Source organism: Ammospiza nelsoni, chromosome 7, assembly GCF_027579445.1.
Source record: "Ammospiza nelsoni isolate bAmmNel1 chromosome 7, bAmmNel1.pri, whole genome shotgun sequence".
Taxonomy (NCBI): Eukaryota; Metazoa; Chordata; class Aves; order Passeriformes; family Passerellidae; genus Ammospiza; species Ammospiza nelsoni.
The window spans coordinates 5,985,767-6,003,639 of record NC_080639.1 but is presented as its reverse complement, the minus strand read 5'-3'; the positions used below and the strand labels follow the sequence as shown (position 1 = coordinate 6,003,639).

The window sequence follows — 17,873 nt, the reverse complement described above, 5'->3', positions numbered from 1 at the left end:
GAAACAGGAACACAGCCCCTACTTCTGAAGTGTCAATGCAGAAACACTTTTCATAACAAGTATAAGAAAGCTCAGTGTTTATTGAGGAGATTTTGCTGCTGCTGTTTAATACTGTCTCACCATCTAAACCTTGCTAATAGGTCCAGTAATCCTATGTAAAAATCAGGCAAACCACATTTCTGTAATCCACTTAGGGTGCAAAGAGCCTATACAGCACCAGTTATCACAGCTCAAATGCTGAGTGACAATTTCTGAACAAATAACGCACAGAATCTGTGGTAACTGGCACACCTGAACCATATCCCACATCCTATTTTTGTGAGGAACAAAGGGAAACCATGGGCCTCACTGCCATGCTTAGCAGGATGGTGGGTTAGGCTTCAATTCCTTTCCACACTGTCAAGTGAAGCAGAGTTTTGGCCACAAGTGTCAGCTTGGGCACTTCAGATTAGCTCTAGGTGGCTGAGATAAAAAGAGCCTGTCAGCTTAGTGGCTGAAGGGACTCTGGTATGTGGCACAAAGAGACACCAAGATTAGCCAAAGCTGAGAGGCAGTCTGAAAATGGAAAGAAACCTTTGCTTGAGGGCTCCTAACTGTTGTTTGGCTGGGGGGCATTAGGCAGGGCAGTGGAGAACTCGGTCTGCAAGCCTTTTGTTTCTCTTTCCTTCTCCAGATACCAGGGGACAGTGTATGTTGGAAAAAAAAAAAAAAAACAAAAAAGGAATAAACAGTCTTTTTCAAACAGCTGCCTTGCAGAAGGAAGGCTGCTACTATCACCTCAAAGTCAAATTTGGGGGCACAGTGAGTAGGGCACCCCAGCATCACAGTTAACAGAGCATAGCCACCTTTTTCCCCAAGGTGTCACACTGCTCTTGCCCAAACCAGCAGCAAATAAGGCCTATTCTCCACACACTGCTTGCACTGGTTTAACTGCAATCAGTTTTGAAGTCAAGTCAGTTTGCCAGGTATGAAACCCCAAGAGAATGTACTTAACTTAGTGCACAGACATCAATTTAGCTCATCTGAGTTACTGAAGAAGGCTAAATCAATACAAGGCACTTGTAAATGGATTTAAAAGAACATTCATGTGGGGTTTGTTTCAATTTAACAAGTCACATTAAGGAGCAATTTTATTTAAACCCAAGAAAGGTTTCTTGGTTGGCTATCCTTGAACCCCAGATTACCACTCTAATTACCCACCTAAGAAAGCAGAGAGCAAAGCAAGCCTTCCCTGTATCTCTGAGAGAAATCCCCTGAGCAGAGAAACACACAGGCAGCACTGCCACTTCATCCTCAGAAACAAAGCAGTAAGGTTGGATAGGCCCACTGACAAAACAGTTTTTTCTATTTATACCAGAGGTTAAATTAGCAGATTAATATTTACTTCCAGCCACTGCTACCAGCCTGAAGGGGAAATGGAGCAGAATGAGGCCAGCAGAGGTCATAGCTCATTCAACCCATCAGTGTCATTAAATTTGCTCAGCAGAGCTTTGATTCCTTTTCCAAATTTCAAGGCTGGTTTGTGGCAAGGCATTTCTCTAGAAAGGGAGAAATAGAACGCTTAAAACTAAGGCCATGTTAACATATTAATAAATCTCTCAACTAGCAAAACTATTATCTTTATTTGGGCAGCTGAATGCTTCTGAATATTAAATCAAAACCACTAGCTCTAAACATCCACAAGTCTTGTTCCTGGATGAGGTGGGGGCTGCAGAGAGCTGTCACAGGGCTAACTGCAGAGCCCATGGAATTAAGCTGTTATGCATTCAAAGCCATTAAAATATCCCTCTCAGCTCTTCTGTGACACACAAAGAGGAGGATGCTGCCCTTGCAACCTCACCCTGTGCATGCTTGAGCTCTGTGCCTGCTTTTAAGGCATCAAACCTCACTCACAGACCAGCACTCTGTAAAGCAGGAGAGCCTCTGAGCCTGGCTGTTGCTGAAGTGTTTCAGGACTGCCACCTTCACCTGAAGCAGCCCTGCAGAGCACACCTGGATCAGCACTTCAGAGAGCACCACACTGGGAGCAAATGCCAGCCTGTGGGATGGGGGCTTTGACATCCAGCTCAAGAGTGCTATGGTGGGGGGAATTAAATAAATTAGGGAGCATGGTATTGCCATTTCAGAACAAAACACAATTAATTCCTGCTTGGTCAGGGTGAGAATGGCAGGACATAGCCATGCTATTGATACTCCAGGCTTTGGATGTCCTGTCAATGCCAATCAATGCCCAGCTCTCCCAAATCACAGCTTGTACCTATTGATTCAACATGAAGGAAAATCTTTTAGCAGCCCTTGTGGGCTCCTTCCACAGCCTAGGACACATTCAGCTGTGTCCAGCCCAGCTTCCCCACTGACCATGTTTGGGACAGGGTGCTTTGCCTTTATCCTCCCTGTATTTGCTTTGCCCTTTTCTGCACTATGACTTTTTGTTGTTATTATTAATGGTTGACTCACCTCCACATTACATTTTTTTATTAGTGTTTGCAGCACTGTGCTCAGGATAATGGTTCTTTAACTGGCTGAGGTTTGTAAAGAATATTAGGGGAAGATGACTATTTAATGTTAACTCCACCAGAGATGAGAAAGCCATCTCCTGGGCTACACATCCACTCTGCTTCCTGTACCATGCTAATCAAGAGTCATTTCAGCGGGATTTGGCCTGGGCCTTCAAGCCAGGGAATGAACTCAGTCATTACCTAAAGTTCACCACTAGTTCAGGTGCACTTACTTGATGCTGCGTTGGCTTAACAAGAAGAAAGCAGCATGCTTTAACAAAAGAAAATTCAGTCTAAAACAGATTCAATTATTACTGTTCAATTAACATAATTTGTTTGATTGAAAATACAAGTTAATTGTTAAGAGAAAGCATGAAAAGCTCTTAAATAAGCCATACCTTTTCATTTTTAAAAGACAGGTGGTGCCTAGCACTTTCAGCACTTTTCCCCTTGTTTTTCCAACTGCTCCTTTCTCACAGAAAATGTCTGTCTCCTGTCAGACATTTTTCAATTTTAAAAAAGCTCCCTAAGAATCTTCCACTCACCCTGACTAAGTCTATACACATGAGGCTGGAGGGGAAGAGCAGCAGTTTAAGCAAGACCATCTTGAACCTCCCCACGTAAATCCTGCCCTTGGATACTCATACCCCTGAGTAATTTTGGAAGGTGACTGACCTCCCTTCTGATGGAACCACCACCCAAAGTTTTCACAGCCTGTACCATCAATCTGAATGCATGTCCAGCTGACCAGTTAAAAAACACCAGCAGAAAGAAAAAAGCCCCAAAGGAACACCACAATCTCCTCTCGCCACAGCATGGCAGGCAGGGATGTCTTTGATGCTGCCCTTCCTTCTGTGCAGCCTCCCCCCAAATCAAGAGTTTCAAACCCATAGCACGTGGCTCTGCTATTTCTGACAGGCAGAAGTCAGCTCCCCAAGGAATTCCAACGTGAGCACAGCATTTGTACAAGGGCTGCATGGACGGATGTGCTTTCACTTCTAAGCCTTAAAGAAACGAGAGTACATCTATGAAAGTTTCACCAAGGAGAAAAAAAATAAAATAGAAATAAAGAAAAAAAGGCAAGGCAAAGGGGTTTCAGAGAAGACAGCCCCTTGAGCGATTTCCAAACATCAAAGAAAAAGGCCTCCAGCGTGTTCTCCTCATCTGATACCTTTGTTCCCCCACTCCAGCCCGCAGGCGTCTTGCTCGTGATGCACAAAAGGCTCCTGCAGCCCCCGGACAGCTCCCTGTCCACACACATTACCTGCCTCCAGCTCTGACTCCCTCACGCTGGCACTTCACACCAGTCCCAGCTCATTTTCCGTGGCTGAAGCCAGGTGGGACTGACCAGGGAGTCTGGAGTCCCAGAGAACTCCAGCAGTTCTGTATCCAACAGCCTGAATGCTCTTTCATCCTCTGTGCAGGTACAGTCCAGCTGAGCACTGCTGTTCCTCCTGGGGCACCTGCTTGGCTCCCACACCTCTGTTCCCTCTGATTTCCCTTCTGCAGGGCTGCATTTCTGTTTTCCCCTTTCTGTTTGCCCTCGAGGTTACCTTTTCCTGCCCATCTCTGGATTGCCCCAGTGTCTTTGCAGAGGTGCAGGGCAGATGCCTGCTGTATTTCCCCTGTTTCCAGAGCGCACTCACACCCAGCTGCCTGGAACTGCTGCCCTTGGATGTACCCCGGGGCAGGGAGCCACACAAGTCAGGTCAGGAAGGGTCGATTACAATTGTCAGTCAATTGACAACTGTTATTGCAGTTCCCTTTACTTTCCCCAATCACAGAAAGAAGCTCGTGGCAGCAATTCCCGTGCTCCCCACCAGGCACTGCTGTTACCCGCGTGCAAATTCAGATGCTACCAAGAGTTTTTCTCACCCTGGACACTGCCAGTGCAGCACTGCAGAGGGGCTGAGTCTGTTGCAGCTTCTTTTGCACACTAACACCCAACACATGCTCGAGGCAGCAGTGGTTCCCTGTCACATCCCAGCTGACCAACCTTGTGTGATCAAACTCTGTTTCAGATAAGCTCTAATGACCTGCTGCTCAGTGCTAGCCCTGCACTGCTGCACATCTTCAGGCCAAGGAACAAGCAGGCTGTGCTGGAGCCCTGCCTCTGCCAGCCTACGTGACACTCACCCTGTGCTGAGTGTTTGGGGGCTGCCCTATCTCCCCAGTCTGCAGGGGCTTTCCTGGAGCTGAATGCAGCAAAAGAAAGTTTTTGGCTCATTGCCTCTCCAGTCCCTCCATACAGGGTTTCTAGGGAATTTCTCTCTGCAGCAAATGACAGGAAAATGAACCGGCATGAAAATATCCTAGGGAAACCAGCTAGTACCAATATGTAAACCTAGGGGTCTGATCCAACCTTCTTTGAACTCAGGACTTGTTTTTGTTTTTTGGGTTTTTTTTTTTGCAATGAATGGTGATCTAAACCCAAACTTATTACTTCTATAGGCTGGCAAGCAAAGCTAGAAGAAGGAGCTCATTCTTGGACTTGGGTTAAAATGCAGGTCTGTGAGCATATGCTGCTTTCCAGACCTGTGTGCTAGGTCACTGAAATGCCTCTGCTGAGCTTTAGGTTAAGGCACTGAATCGACACCTGATCCCTACAGTTTCATGCCATTTTCAGCCCTGGAAGTCAGCAGCTCCACAGGCCTGGAGGCTGCCTCCTCTGCCCCAGCAGTGGCTCACAGCTCATGGCCCCACTGTGGATGGTGACAACTGGACTATCGTGCTCAGCAACTTGCCTTTGGCCAGGGAGTGCAGATAGATTACATTCCCCATGTAACACAAGACTTTAATTACTTTACAAAAGCACAAAATTCCTTGTCAGCTGTAGCCTGTCAGAAGGAAATGAGAAAATCAATGAATTCAGAAGACTGTAGAGAGAAAGGGGGGGAAACAAAAAACGCCAAACCAAACAACAAACACTGAAAGTGATGCTTCTTTCATTCATTTGAAGAAAATATACTACTGGAGCAGCAAGGATTAAAATGTCTAGAACACCTAGTCAAGACTTAGCCTAGGCTGGGGAGAACAACCCAGCTGTTCCTCTCTTTCCCAAGCTGGTGGGAGGCTGGGATATCTATTTGTTCAGCAGTGCTGTCACTATAAACTGTAAGATCCTTCCCAACTGTAAGGCTTACTGCACTTTACTGAAGTTATAGTGCAGCTCAGCACAGATCTGTCTGCCAAAGTTGGATATTTTGAAATGTCTCCCATTCCTGACCCGTGTGATTGAAATGGAGGGATTACTCTGTTCAGATGTTTAACTCCCTGTGAAGCATGCAGACACAGAAATCCTCATGCTGCTGAAGCTCTCGAGTCACAGAAGCCAGGCACAGCCACTCCATTACCACAAGGCTTCAGTATTACTGGATTTATCTTGATTGCCCACATTTCCAGAAAGCTAAAGGGTGTTTCACACCTCCAGAACTGGGAGAATTTCTTGCTTCATAATTGAAAAATGCACAGATAGAACTACTGCAGAGAGGTGAAAGAGAGAAATTGCCATGGAAAAATAGAATGAGTGGTGTTATTATTTTACATGGCATTATCAGGTAACAATGGCAACATACCTGGATGCATTTTTTTATGACATTTAAACTAACATTTGACAGTGTTAAAGTTGAATCCCACATGTAACCAAATCCTCTCTAAATAGCATTTTCAATGACACCCTCAAAATTGGTCTAATTAAAGCAGGCAAGCATTATTTGCTCTGTTGTAGAAGTGGTGTGATTCACAAAATAAAGCAGCAGATGTGGAGATTACTGCAGGGCTAGGAAGGATTTCCTCCATCTACCCTAGACCCAAGTCTTTACCTGCAGAGACCCTTCTTTAGCCAGCAGCCACATAATTAAGACCCTGAAAAACCAGGGAAAGGTGTTTCTGTTTGCAGAGAGCATAGTTAAGCAGGAATGATTTGCTGGGTTATTCGGAGCAAGGACAGGTGTGGTCAACACCATTCCCAAAGCCAGCCAAGCTGGATGCTGGCTCAAGGATCCCTGGCCAGAGCTCCCAGGGCAGACATGCCCTGAGTCAGCTGTCATTAGCTGGTATTAATCCTGGCAGAGCACCCTCTACACAACATCCTTAAAAGGTCTTAAGTGGATGTTAGGCACTAGTTAACTTATAAATTAAAGTATGGATTAAATTATCCACTGAAGGAAGTAAACGGCAATTTAAATTTCAGTTCATTACAAAGTCAAAGCAAGTAAGCCAATTTACACCAGATAAGGATTAGGCCTCATTTCACTTCCCCTTGATTTTAAACCCTGTTTTATTGCAGAAGAGGCTGTGTGACATGAGGTTATCCTGCTGCATGACAGCACTGGCTCATGTCAATTATTCTGTGCATTACTTTCAATAAACTGGTTTAGACCATTTGCAGTAGATTGTGACTCTTAGTTCATGTGAAAGCATTGGGGGGAAGGGGAATACCAGCACACATGGGGAATCCTTTGAATTTCCAGTTAAAAACATTTACCAGTAGATCATTATTCGGATGAGCTTTTTGCTTAAATCCTTGCCGTATCATTCCAAACAAGGCTGCACATTTCTGACAATACAAACAGATTTGAAAACAGTGAAGTGCTCTGAAATAGAGAAAACTGAGCATAATTTGTTGATCAATGAGTTGAAAAGAACTACAGACATTACTTATACTACTTAGCATGAAAAATGCATATCCAAACCCTTCAGGGACACTGCACAAAATTCTAGCCTTGCCGAAATTTAAAAACCAATGTCCCACCTTTGTTGCTGGGCAAAATCAATTCACGAATACAAATCTCACAAGGCTCAAAATCAGTATTTATTTCTGGCCATATAAAACACAGATTTTTGCCTTGCTAAGACCTGAGAGCAATTTTCTGCCAGCTGGAGGCAGTTGCTCCTCAGCCTGCAGGTCCCTTATCTGGGATTCCTCAGAGCCACATCTGCAGCTGAGGAGAGGCTGGAAGCATTCCCAGGCATTGATGCCAAGTGGCAGGGAGCAGCCTGAGCCCGTGCTCCCACTGCCACCAGGGATGGGTCCTGGGCTCTCCCAGCTGTCACATCACACCTGTGATGTCTGAGGAGAGCAGCAGCTGGAAAAGGATGTTTGTTTTTTTCCTTGGGAAAGAGTCTAACAGGGGGAGAAAAGGCAGACATGCTGTAGCAGGCACACTTGCATTTCTGAGCCTGGGGGCAGCCACAAGCCTCATTCCCTCTCTCCATAGGGACAGGATGAGCAAGGGGGACTCAAGGCTGGTTCTCTGCATGTCCCTCAGGTCTGTGGTACTGATGCCTTGTGAAGGCTGACCCAGAACAGAGACTAGATGGAGCTAAAGAATAAAGCAGGGATTTACTAAAAGGCCTCGGTGGATGCACCTTGGGCAGCACAAGAGCCCAGCCAGGGCTGCACCCAAGATGGACCAAAATGGTCATAAAATGGACATCTGGTCACAGGGTCTCTCACTTTTGTAAGTTCTGGTCCATTTGCATATTGGAGTTAATTGTCCAATAGCTTTAGGTTATAAAGTCCCATCCTTCTTGTTTTTCTCTGTTCAGCCCACCACTGTTTATGCTCTTGGGCCTGAGATTTGGACCACTTGTCCTTGGACCCCAGCTAGAGAAGGAATTGTTTTGTCTCCCTGCCCTAAATATGAAGCCCAGAACTACACATTAAAGTAGCACAGAATCTGAAAAATATAAAAGCTAAAACCTGGGGCATCAGTAGCACACAGAGAATCCTGCACAGCCACACTTCCCTTGGGAAGGGAGATGTTCCTCCCTCTACTCCTCCCCACTGGCCAGCCACACAGCAGTCCTGGGATACAGGAGTGGGCAGGGCAGCTGCCAGGATCCAGGAGAGGAGCAGCCTGGGCAGCCACAGAGATGCTGCAGCTTCTCCTACAGAGCACTCCTGCAGCAGCACAGCCCCGCACGCAAGGGGACCACAGGGATTTTTAAACCAATTCCTCACGCCTCCATGTATCCTAGCAACCCCTCTCCGAGGTTACAGATGTGATGCCTCCCCCACCTGTTGCACAGCCAGCCTGAGGCAAGTTACACATGGCTTTCTTCCCAGCTCATCCCGATTAAGGAATGTGGGAATGTGCCACAAGCAGCTGGTGGGTGTCACACACAGGCACCCTGGACACCAGGACTGGCTCCTGCATGTTCTCTGAGGAAAGGGCTTTGTGGTCAAGGCAAAAAAAAAGGGGATGGACTTAATCCATGCCACAAAAATGTGCCATCCCTGCCTGATGTGCCATCACACAGGTCCTGTGTGGACATCCAAGCAGGATTTCCAAAAGAATTTTAGGTCCAAAAGAGGCACAGCGAACAAAACTTGACTCCTCCCATGCCCTCCCTCCAACCTGACTGAGCTGCATTAGAACTACAGTAATTGAGTTTGTTAAAGGAAAAAAAGACAAAAAACTGCTAGAAAAGCAACCTTTTCAAGGAGTGATGCTACTCCAAAGTACCATTTAGCATTTTCAGTTTCCTGTGGGGGGGAATACTATAACCACCAAACATGAAAATTTTGCTCTGCAGAAAAATAAAAACCAAATTTAATCAAAAATTAAAAGGTAGAAAATCAATTACAAACATCTGTTGAAGGGGAAATTGGCAGTTTTGCAAAATTTACTTTCTACACAAGGACAAATGGTCCTTTTTTAATGATTCTCCTTCTCATAAAATTAGATTTCCTTTATTTGGCTATTGCTGATCAAATAATTTAACCTGCAATATCTATTTCTCACATGAACCTCAGTTATCTTAATTTATCATTCAATTTATCTGCATTCCTGAAAAAACAGTGAAAACACGTAAATCTTTTGCTGTGGGTTTGTTTTTCCTGTTATTGCACTTATCACTGCTAAATCCACCTCATTCTAATATATCCAAAGAATTCAAGGGATGCACAGACCCTTTTGTCCCCAAGGCAAATAGGGAAGATGAAGTTGTCACTGCTCAAAGACAACATAACTTGCTGTAGAGCTCTCTTATTCATCTTCACAGAGGGAAACATGGGATACTTCTCTCCTAGGTTGTAAGATATGGTTTTGGGCTGTGTATTCTATTTGCCATCTGTCAGAGGTGGGGCGGTTATCTCCTGTTCTTTGGGCAGTTTTCTTTATCTCTTCCACACCCATCCTCCCTCCAGGAGATCTCTTCTGTCCATGGCCAGTGAGTGTCCCTGCATGGCTGATAAAATTCCATCATCCCATGGGGAGATGCTCTGCCCAGGGGAGGAGCCAAGCATTCCTACCTGGATACAATCTGAGGTTTGGAACAGCACAGCAGCCTTTGCCCACTGCATTCCCAGAGGAGCAGCTTTCTGCTCCACTGCATTCCCAGAGGAGCAGCTTTCTCCTCCCCTGCATTCCCAGAGGGAGCCCAGGCCCATCTCCAGCAGCCCTGGAGCTTCAGAGGAAAACTCCCCCCTTGTGCAGGATCCCTGCTCCAGCAGAACCACAGCTGGCACTGCAGGAGGGCTGAGCCACCATGGGATGGGACTGTGCCACCACCCTGACACACAGGGAGTCAGCTCCTATTCTGACTCTCTCAGTGTTGTTTTGTATTACTGCAATTTCATTTTTCCTTATGAAGAACTGTTATTCCTACTCCCACATCTTTGCCAGAGAGCCTCTTAATTTCAAATTTATGGTCATTGGGAGGGAGGTGGTTTACATTTTACATTTCAGCAGAGGCTCCCACTTTCCTTAGCAGACACCTGTCTTTTCAAATGAAGACACTTCCTAAATGGTTCTGGCACCTGTGAGTTATCCCTCTTTCCCCTCTCAGGCAGTAATGGGATGCAGCCAGCAGGCTTCCTCTCTGTTTGGAGTGCTGCAAACATAGCACCAATGGTGCCCTTTCCCTGGGTAAGCTGAGGCTGAGTGCCTGCTGACCTGCAGTGGCTCCTGGGCAAGGGCTGGGATAAGCTGGCACACCTTCTCCCTCAGCACCACCTACTCAGCTCCTCTCAGGCTGAAGATCACAGCCAGGATGTCAAACCCTCCTTTTCACTGTGAGGCTATTTGGCAGCTGAATCTGCACACTGAGATGAGTCCAGCTGAGATGGCAGCAGCCACTTCATTAGTTCAGTGTCAGTTCAGTTTTGACACATTTGTGGATCCATTGACTAAGTTTTTCTAAAAAGTGAGAACAGGATTTTTATAGCTAAGATTTTTTTTCAAGTGTCACACGCATTTTAGGACATAGTCCTGGGCTAAGCTATACAAACAAAACTCTCTTGTGGTTTGACAGACATTATGAGTGAGAATTGGATCATGTTTTCTGTGTGAGATAAAACTAACTGCCTTCACAGCTGTCATTTTTTTATAGTGCAAGGGAAGAAATTCAAGCATTTAAAGTTACATTTAAATATGAAAACTTGATAGACATATCTGGCAATAAAAACACAGCTGTTAACAACACAGAAAATACTGCAGTGGTACAGCACAGGAGGCTGAAACTCTGTGTCTGAGGAGAAGCTGCAGGTGAGAGCAGCTTCCTCATTTATTTAACACAGGGAGTAGGGCTTGTGTTTGTACACTGTAGACTACTAGGCAGAAATACCCTCAGGAGCCTATCATCCAGCACTGCACGAATAAAAACAGAATTTCCCAGACTCTGGTGAACAAGGCATAAGCCCTGGAATGACAATGCTTCACATGCAAGACAAGAGCCATGTAGTATTTTACTCAAGTGGAAGAGATGCACGACTCAAAGGCAGTCTCCTCAAATCTGCAGTGGACTTGAAGAATGTGAGCCCATGGGGGCTGCTTCCTCTTCAGTTTAGCAGCTCACCCGTGGTTTCTGAGGTAAAACTAAAGAATACCTTCAGATACTGCTGATCCATCACTGCCTTGCAACACCACCAACTCCCACATCCACCAGGTATATTTATGCAGATACCAGTGCTGAGGATGTGTCAGGAAAATTAATGAAGGATTAATGCTCTGGAAGAGCACGAGCAACAAGAGGGGGGTTGTGGGTTAAAATAGCGCAGTGCATCTTCACCAGTGCACAAACTGGTCAGAGAACAGCTGTGGAGAGACTCATGAGGCCTGCCATGGCAGCTAGAAAACATTAAGAGTATTTTCAAGCACACACTGGCTCACTTTCAGCACCCAGCAGCTATTTTAAGTGCTCCATGGAGACAAGCTGGTGTTATTAGGGCACTTTTCTTGCAGAAGACAACAATTCATTTCGAGTCAAATAATCCCAACAGAGGCTTTGTAAACACCTAAATCAGAAGAAGTGGCTGTGATCATCTCATGTTGGGAGAGATTCACAGGCCAGTTTTCTTAAGACCCCTCAAAAGAAAATGAAACCACTTGCTGGGCAGTTTAGGTGCTGTGTTTGTCACATCACAGCAGCTCCCAGAGGGCATCTCTGGAGCCTGAGGAACTGCCAAATAGCACAGGGAAGCTGGTTCGAGACCAGAATTGGAGGGGAAGCCTACAAGATAAGTTTTTTACCCTACTGAGCAGCAAAGGCATGGCTAAACAAGCTATAGGAGTAAAACTCTCACCTGGCAGAACAACCTTAGACCCAAGAGGAAAGAATTCCATAGTTTTCTGGCCTTGACCTCACCTCTCTCCGTTTCACCCAACCTAATGTCTTTACAAGGCATTTTGAGACTCAAAGACCAGAAAACATACAAGAAAGAGATAATGCTGTTATCACCCAATGCTGTGGTTCTGTGTGATGTGAAGGCATAGACAGTCACAATGAACTCAGAAGGTGGGAAGAAATATGGGAATAGAGGAGGAAAAAAATGCATTATGACAGTGACAGAGTGAAGAGTAGTAGATGGCAGGGATTTAGAGACATTTGGGAAACACTCTGATATTGGCATGATGGTCCCAGTAAAGAAAATTGTCAAAAATATGACCAGAGGAAAGAGCCTAATCAGAGTCATCCAAAATTGGTTTATTTTTAAAATATTTCAGGCCTTCTTTTCCCTCCTGTTTTTAAAAGCCTGGTGAAGCTGAACAGGGAACTGTAAGCACTCATGCTACTCTGAATACTGACAGACAAAAGAAGCAGAGAGGGAAGGGAGACTAAATATAGCTCAGAAGGCTCCCACCTCTCCATACTGAGGTTCAGTCTCCACAGCCAGTTCAGGTCAGTGATTTTCAGTCAGCTTTCAGGCACTAGCCACATCAAAATTACCAAAGTTTAGGGTAGAAATTATCATAGTTGATGAGGAACCAGGTATAAATAAAATACTTCCAGCAAATTCCCCAAGAGCCACTGCCTGCTCTTTATTAAGTTACAGTCCATTGATATTTAGCAAGTTTTAATCTCCCAAATCACTGACTCTGGATCCTCAGACAGAGGAAATGAATGGTTGATCTACCCTCAGCATGATCCAGCCCTGAATTTACCAGTAAATATGAAGCTGTGGACTTGGCTTATATTTTTGTCTCAAAAAAAATAGCACTTTTCTTACTAAATGTAATGCACTATTTTTGCTTAGAAAAGGGAATTATACAATTAAATAAACCAAAGATACAGAGGCACAGGGGATGCTAAAGCTAAGGTAACTTGGCAGAAAATAGCCAGCATCTGAAGGAACTCATGTGCAATAATCAAAGATCACCAATATACTCGTGATATCAACACAATGAACTGTGAACTATTTGTTCAACAACTGTTTTTGTTTCAAATATGCTCTTGCCATGACTCTCATGGATCATTATGGAGAGAAGCACTTTTGTGAATCAAAAAAAAAAAATGAACACACAACCGCCAGGCTGTGGTATCTTAGTCTCCTGAAGAATGCAAGTGACTGATGGCAGCAGGCAAATACTCAACAAGCTCATTTTTTTCCTTGCAAATAATCCACCAATTTCCAAGTTTCACTTACCTGTCAGGTTCCTCAAGCCAAGTTCCCTGAGTCCAAAGTTGCCATCCTTCCTGTAGTTAAGGAATATGGCCAGAGCGTATCTCTCCTCGTAGAGCTTGGTCCCACGGACGATGCGCAGGTTCTCCAGGGGCAGGTACTCAAACTGGTTCAGAGCCACCAACACATAGCCCGTGACCTCTCGGATAGACTGAAAGGCACAAATGAAGCAAAGATCAGACATGGCCCATCTTCAATTGTCCTCAATTTCCCACTCAGTGGATGCCTTAGGACAAGGTGCTGCTACCCAAGACAAAAGAAACCAAACAGTATGAAAAACAAATTCTGTTTCAACTTAATGAATTCAAGCACATTCCTGTTTTAATTTTAGTGAGTTTACTTGGAAGCAATTGTTTAAAAGGCAGAAAATAAATAGGTAGCCATTTTCATCAGTTTATTGAAATGAACAGAAATTCACTGTAAGGTATTAAGGTGTTGCACTGATTTTTTAAGACTTTCTAAGCCTTCTGATGTTTACATTCTCGTAACGAACTTTCTCACACACTTTCTGTAAATAACTTATTATTTTACATTCTTTTGTGAAGGAGGGGAAATTTGATGGACTGTTGGTTTGTCCAGTGTCATTGGAGAGGTGGCACTTTCACCCTCCAATCCATTGCCACTTTTGGAAATCTATAAACGTTGGAGTCAGAAAACAAACTTCCCTTTTTTCACCATGAGAGCAGCAGTGTGTGCACTCATGTTGTTTCATGTCCTATTAAGGATTATGTCCAATTAAGGATTCACATAAGGATGACTTTGCACAACTCAAAGGAGATAGCATGTCAAAGGCTCTTGCAGTACACAAACAGAATCCTCTGGGGCAATGCCACAGTTCAGATGAGACTGTCTGCCTGCAAGTAACTCTGTGTTGCACAGTGTATTTCAGGGTGGGGCAGTAGGGACATAACAAGGAAAACACCTCTGGAAGAGCTCACCATCGAACAGGAACAGATGGGAGACAAAGGGGCTGGTTTGGAAGAGAAAATAAAGATAACACATATCTGTACTAACATCCATTTTGTGTACTTTCAAATGGAACTGATCACTGAACATTTGCAAAGATTCATCTCCAAGTTTCATCTGGCAGTGCTGGAAACATCCACACCCATATATTCCAGTTTTGGATCAAAACTACAACCCTAAACTTTAGCAAAATGATTGCTGCAACTTAGAGTTGGCTGAAATCTTTTCTGGCTCTACAAGAACTGCTCAATAACCCTCCTGCTCATATTTGGGAATTGATTGCCTGGGCTGGAAAGGGAAAAAACACCCCAAACCCAATAACTAGAAAAACTTTTTCAAAGTCCAAAAGACTAAAAGAACTAAGTTGTTGTTAGAACACCCAAACCCAGAGAAATACACTCTCTTAGAAAATAAAGTTCATTCTAAGGAATTGAGAGAAATGGCCTAGAAATACACAAATGCCTTTGAAAAATGTCATTTCAACACTCACAACGACCCCACCATCCTCAGCAGGACTTGGCACAGGCTGAAGGATGCTCCTAGCCAGACCCTGGGAACACAATCTCCATATTGGAGAGAGTCTCTTGAGTCTGTTTTTCAGAGCTCACCTCACCCCGTGCCTGCAACCACTGCACAGAGTGGTGTGTTTGTGTGCATGTGCATATTTTAATGGATGGGAATTGATACCACTACTTGTGTGCTTAAGTGGCTGCACTCACTTCTCCCTTCCCTTAGGTAAAGTCAATACCTTCAACAAAACACTGAAAGAAAAATCCTGCTCAGAGTAACGTGCCCAGACTACAGCCAGCATGAGGGGGACTCCAGTCAATACTGTAATGAAAACAACCTGACAAGCAACAGCAGGCACAGAATGCAACCTGTCCTGTATATATCATTAATAAAGAAAGGCAGCAATGGATTTGCAGCACCAAGGACAGGATCCTGCTTTGCTGTTTCAGCGCTTTGCCGTGATTTCACATTAAAGTGTGCACAAGCCTTTTAATTAGGTTTATAAAAGCCTGCAAGGTTATTAATACGTGTGGCAGTGTACATAAGGAATAATTTCTAGGCTACAAAATCTAGGCACTAGCTGTCCTTCTGAAGTCAAGCATCTGTACTCAGCTGAAGCTGCTGAAAAAGCCATTTCCAGACTGGCTTGGCATCCAAACAAAGCCCACAGTCCTGACAGGACTCTGATGAGAACCCAGCCAGTGGAGGCAGGTTGAGAAGTAGGGTTCAGCAGCTAGGTATTAAATGTAGAGCTGCATTATACCCTGGGACACTGATTCCATTATAATCAGAAGTTTTACAGCACTTTCATGATAGCTCTTTGCCTTCAGACATTTGAGCTTAGCCAGTTTGGTCAGGAATTTGCTTTTCATCATATGCAAAAATGTCTTTAAGCTGCCTTTTTTAGCATCTCCTTGGAATTCAGGAAATACTTAAATTACACTCACAGCTTCAGCTTCTCTACTGATATTCTAGGGACACTGTGATTGCTCTAATTAATTTAAATGGATGTTTAACTTGGAATTGAGTGGAAAAAAATTAAAAGCAGTTCCAAAATTGCATCTGAACAGGTCCTCCCTGCCAATTGTTGTCACTTACAACCACAGTTTCTATTTTTAGGATATGTCTTACTGCCAAACAGCAATTCCACCTGAAAGGGCTGCAATTCAGCACAGGACTGAAATGCCGCACACACACAGAGCAGGAAATCTTCATTCCAAACATGGGGGGGGGGGGGGGGGGGGGAAAGAAAAGCCAAAAAAAGTCCAAAATAAAGCAATAGCCCACCAGAGAAAATGACAAAGTCCTGTTGCTGATAATTGTGAGCTGCCTCAGAAGCCCTGCACTTTGTTTGGCTTGACCAGCTGAAATGACAAAGTATGGCAAGTATTTTGACAAACCAGAAGGTTCTTTGCAGTTCCATGGCTTCCACCATATTGCAACACACATTTAATTGCTGGAGACACTGCCATGTTCATGCTTACAATATAAAATTATGAAAATAAATCCAAAGAGTTTTTAATTTCCTAGGAAACAACCACCTGACCAACCAAATCTAGTAGTCTGATATATTAAGACGGGGTTTCATTTTGGGTTTAAATTCAAATAGGAATGAAAAATGCAGAACAATAAGCAGGTTTTCAGTGTGGTTTCTGACTGGTCCATATTGAAAAAAAATGTACTGGGAAGGCAGAAGGCATTTCAATTTTTGGCCACTCCAGGCCAACACTGTCACTTGGCCAGGCACTGCAAGTTTTAACATGACTCAGACTGAAAATGGACACCCGCCCACTTGGAACTCGCTGCAAAGATGCCTGTTGGCTTCTGACTCACCAATCCTCATGCCAGATCTCCTCCCCTGCACCTCATGCCAAGGTCAGGCATGGTTTGAACTTCTCATCCCTTGAATTCAAGGCTGGACACTTTCCTGAGCAGGTATTCTGGACTCAGCTATCCTAATGCTCTGTTTGAGCTGCTTCATTACAGCTTCCATCTGTGTTCCCAAGAAGGTGGAATAGCTCAGAATACTGAGTGCCATCTCCCAGTCTGATTCTCCTGCTGGGGCTTGCAAGCACTTGCAAAAAAGATATTTCCCATGAGTTTGTCCCTCAGGAAAAACAAAAATGGAACTGAGACTACCAAGCATCAGCCCCTGGGTAAGGACAAGCTTCCAGCAGAAATAAAAGGAGTGTCAGGGGAGGAAAAAGTACTGATCCTTGACTATCACAGTTGAAAGGGCCACCATACACAGAGCATCAAAATAAAATTTCAGAAAGCTTCAACCCATACAGAGTAACACCTCACCTCTTCAGAAGGCTTCAGGCACCTGCTCCTCTTGTTCTTCAGCCCAGCCTTTTATCCCCTCCTGTTGCTGCCCTGCACCTGTGTGCCCTCTGTTCCCTTTGGGGGTTGGTCAGTGCCCCTGGGCACTCCATGGCTCGTTCCCTTCAACAGCATTCACCTGTCCTGCACAGCTGTGCCCACTGGGGATGAGGCTGGGCCAGCCCCACTCCCAATCACTAAAAACTGTGTGCCCACACTTCACATATCTAATGCCTCATAAGCTGCTTAAAAAACACACCAAACCACAGAGTTCTAATATATTTACCAGGAAAAAAAGCCCTTTATCTCCATTTGCACACAGGAGATGAGCACCTGTACTCCAGAGTTTGCTGTCCCTGTGTCCAGCAGTGTCCTGCACCCCAGGAACAGCCATGTCAGTCTATGAACCTGTCTCCTAACAGACTATACATAAAACATAGCCATTTTTTTGGTTTTTAAACCTAAAAGTAGGTACCCTGAGACAAGAACAGAGCCCGTGAAGGTTCTGCCCTCCCCAGGGGTCCACCTCAAGATGGGCAGCCCTGCAGAGGGTGACGAAGAAACTCAAAATGACACCAAAAGCATAAGGGTTCTTTTTGGAGATTCTTTTCCAGGTGATGAACTGTAAAACTGAGCTCTAGACAGCCCATTCCCTTAATTACAACTAATAC

At 44.6% G+C, this 17,873-nt stretch overlaps 1 protein-coding gene across 1 annotated transcript in view; it reads right to left on the bottom strand.

Moving 5' to 3' along the window:
- ERBB4 (erb-b2 receptor tyrosine kinase 4) overlaps window positions 1-17,873 on the bottom strand; it is a 484,810-nt gene that overhangs the window by 257,695 nt on the left and 209,242 nt on the right. Inside the window, exon 3 of the mRNA XM_059476545.1 lies at window positions 13,369-13,555. Within this exon, the coding sequence (XP_059332528.1) occupies window positions 13,369-13,555 (187 nt within the window). The remainder of the gene's footprint in view (window positions 1-13,368; window positions 13,556-17,873) is intronic.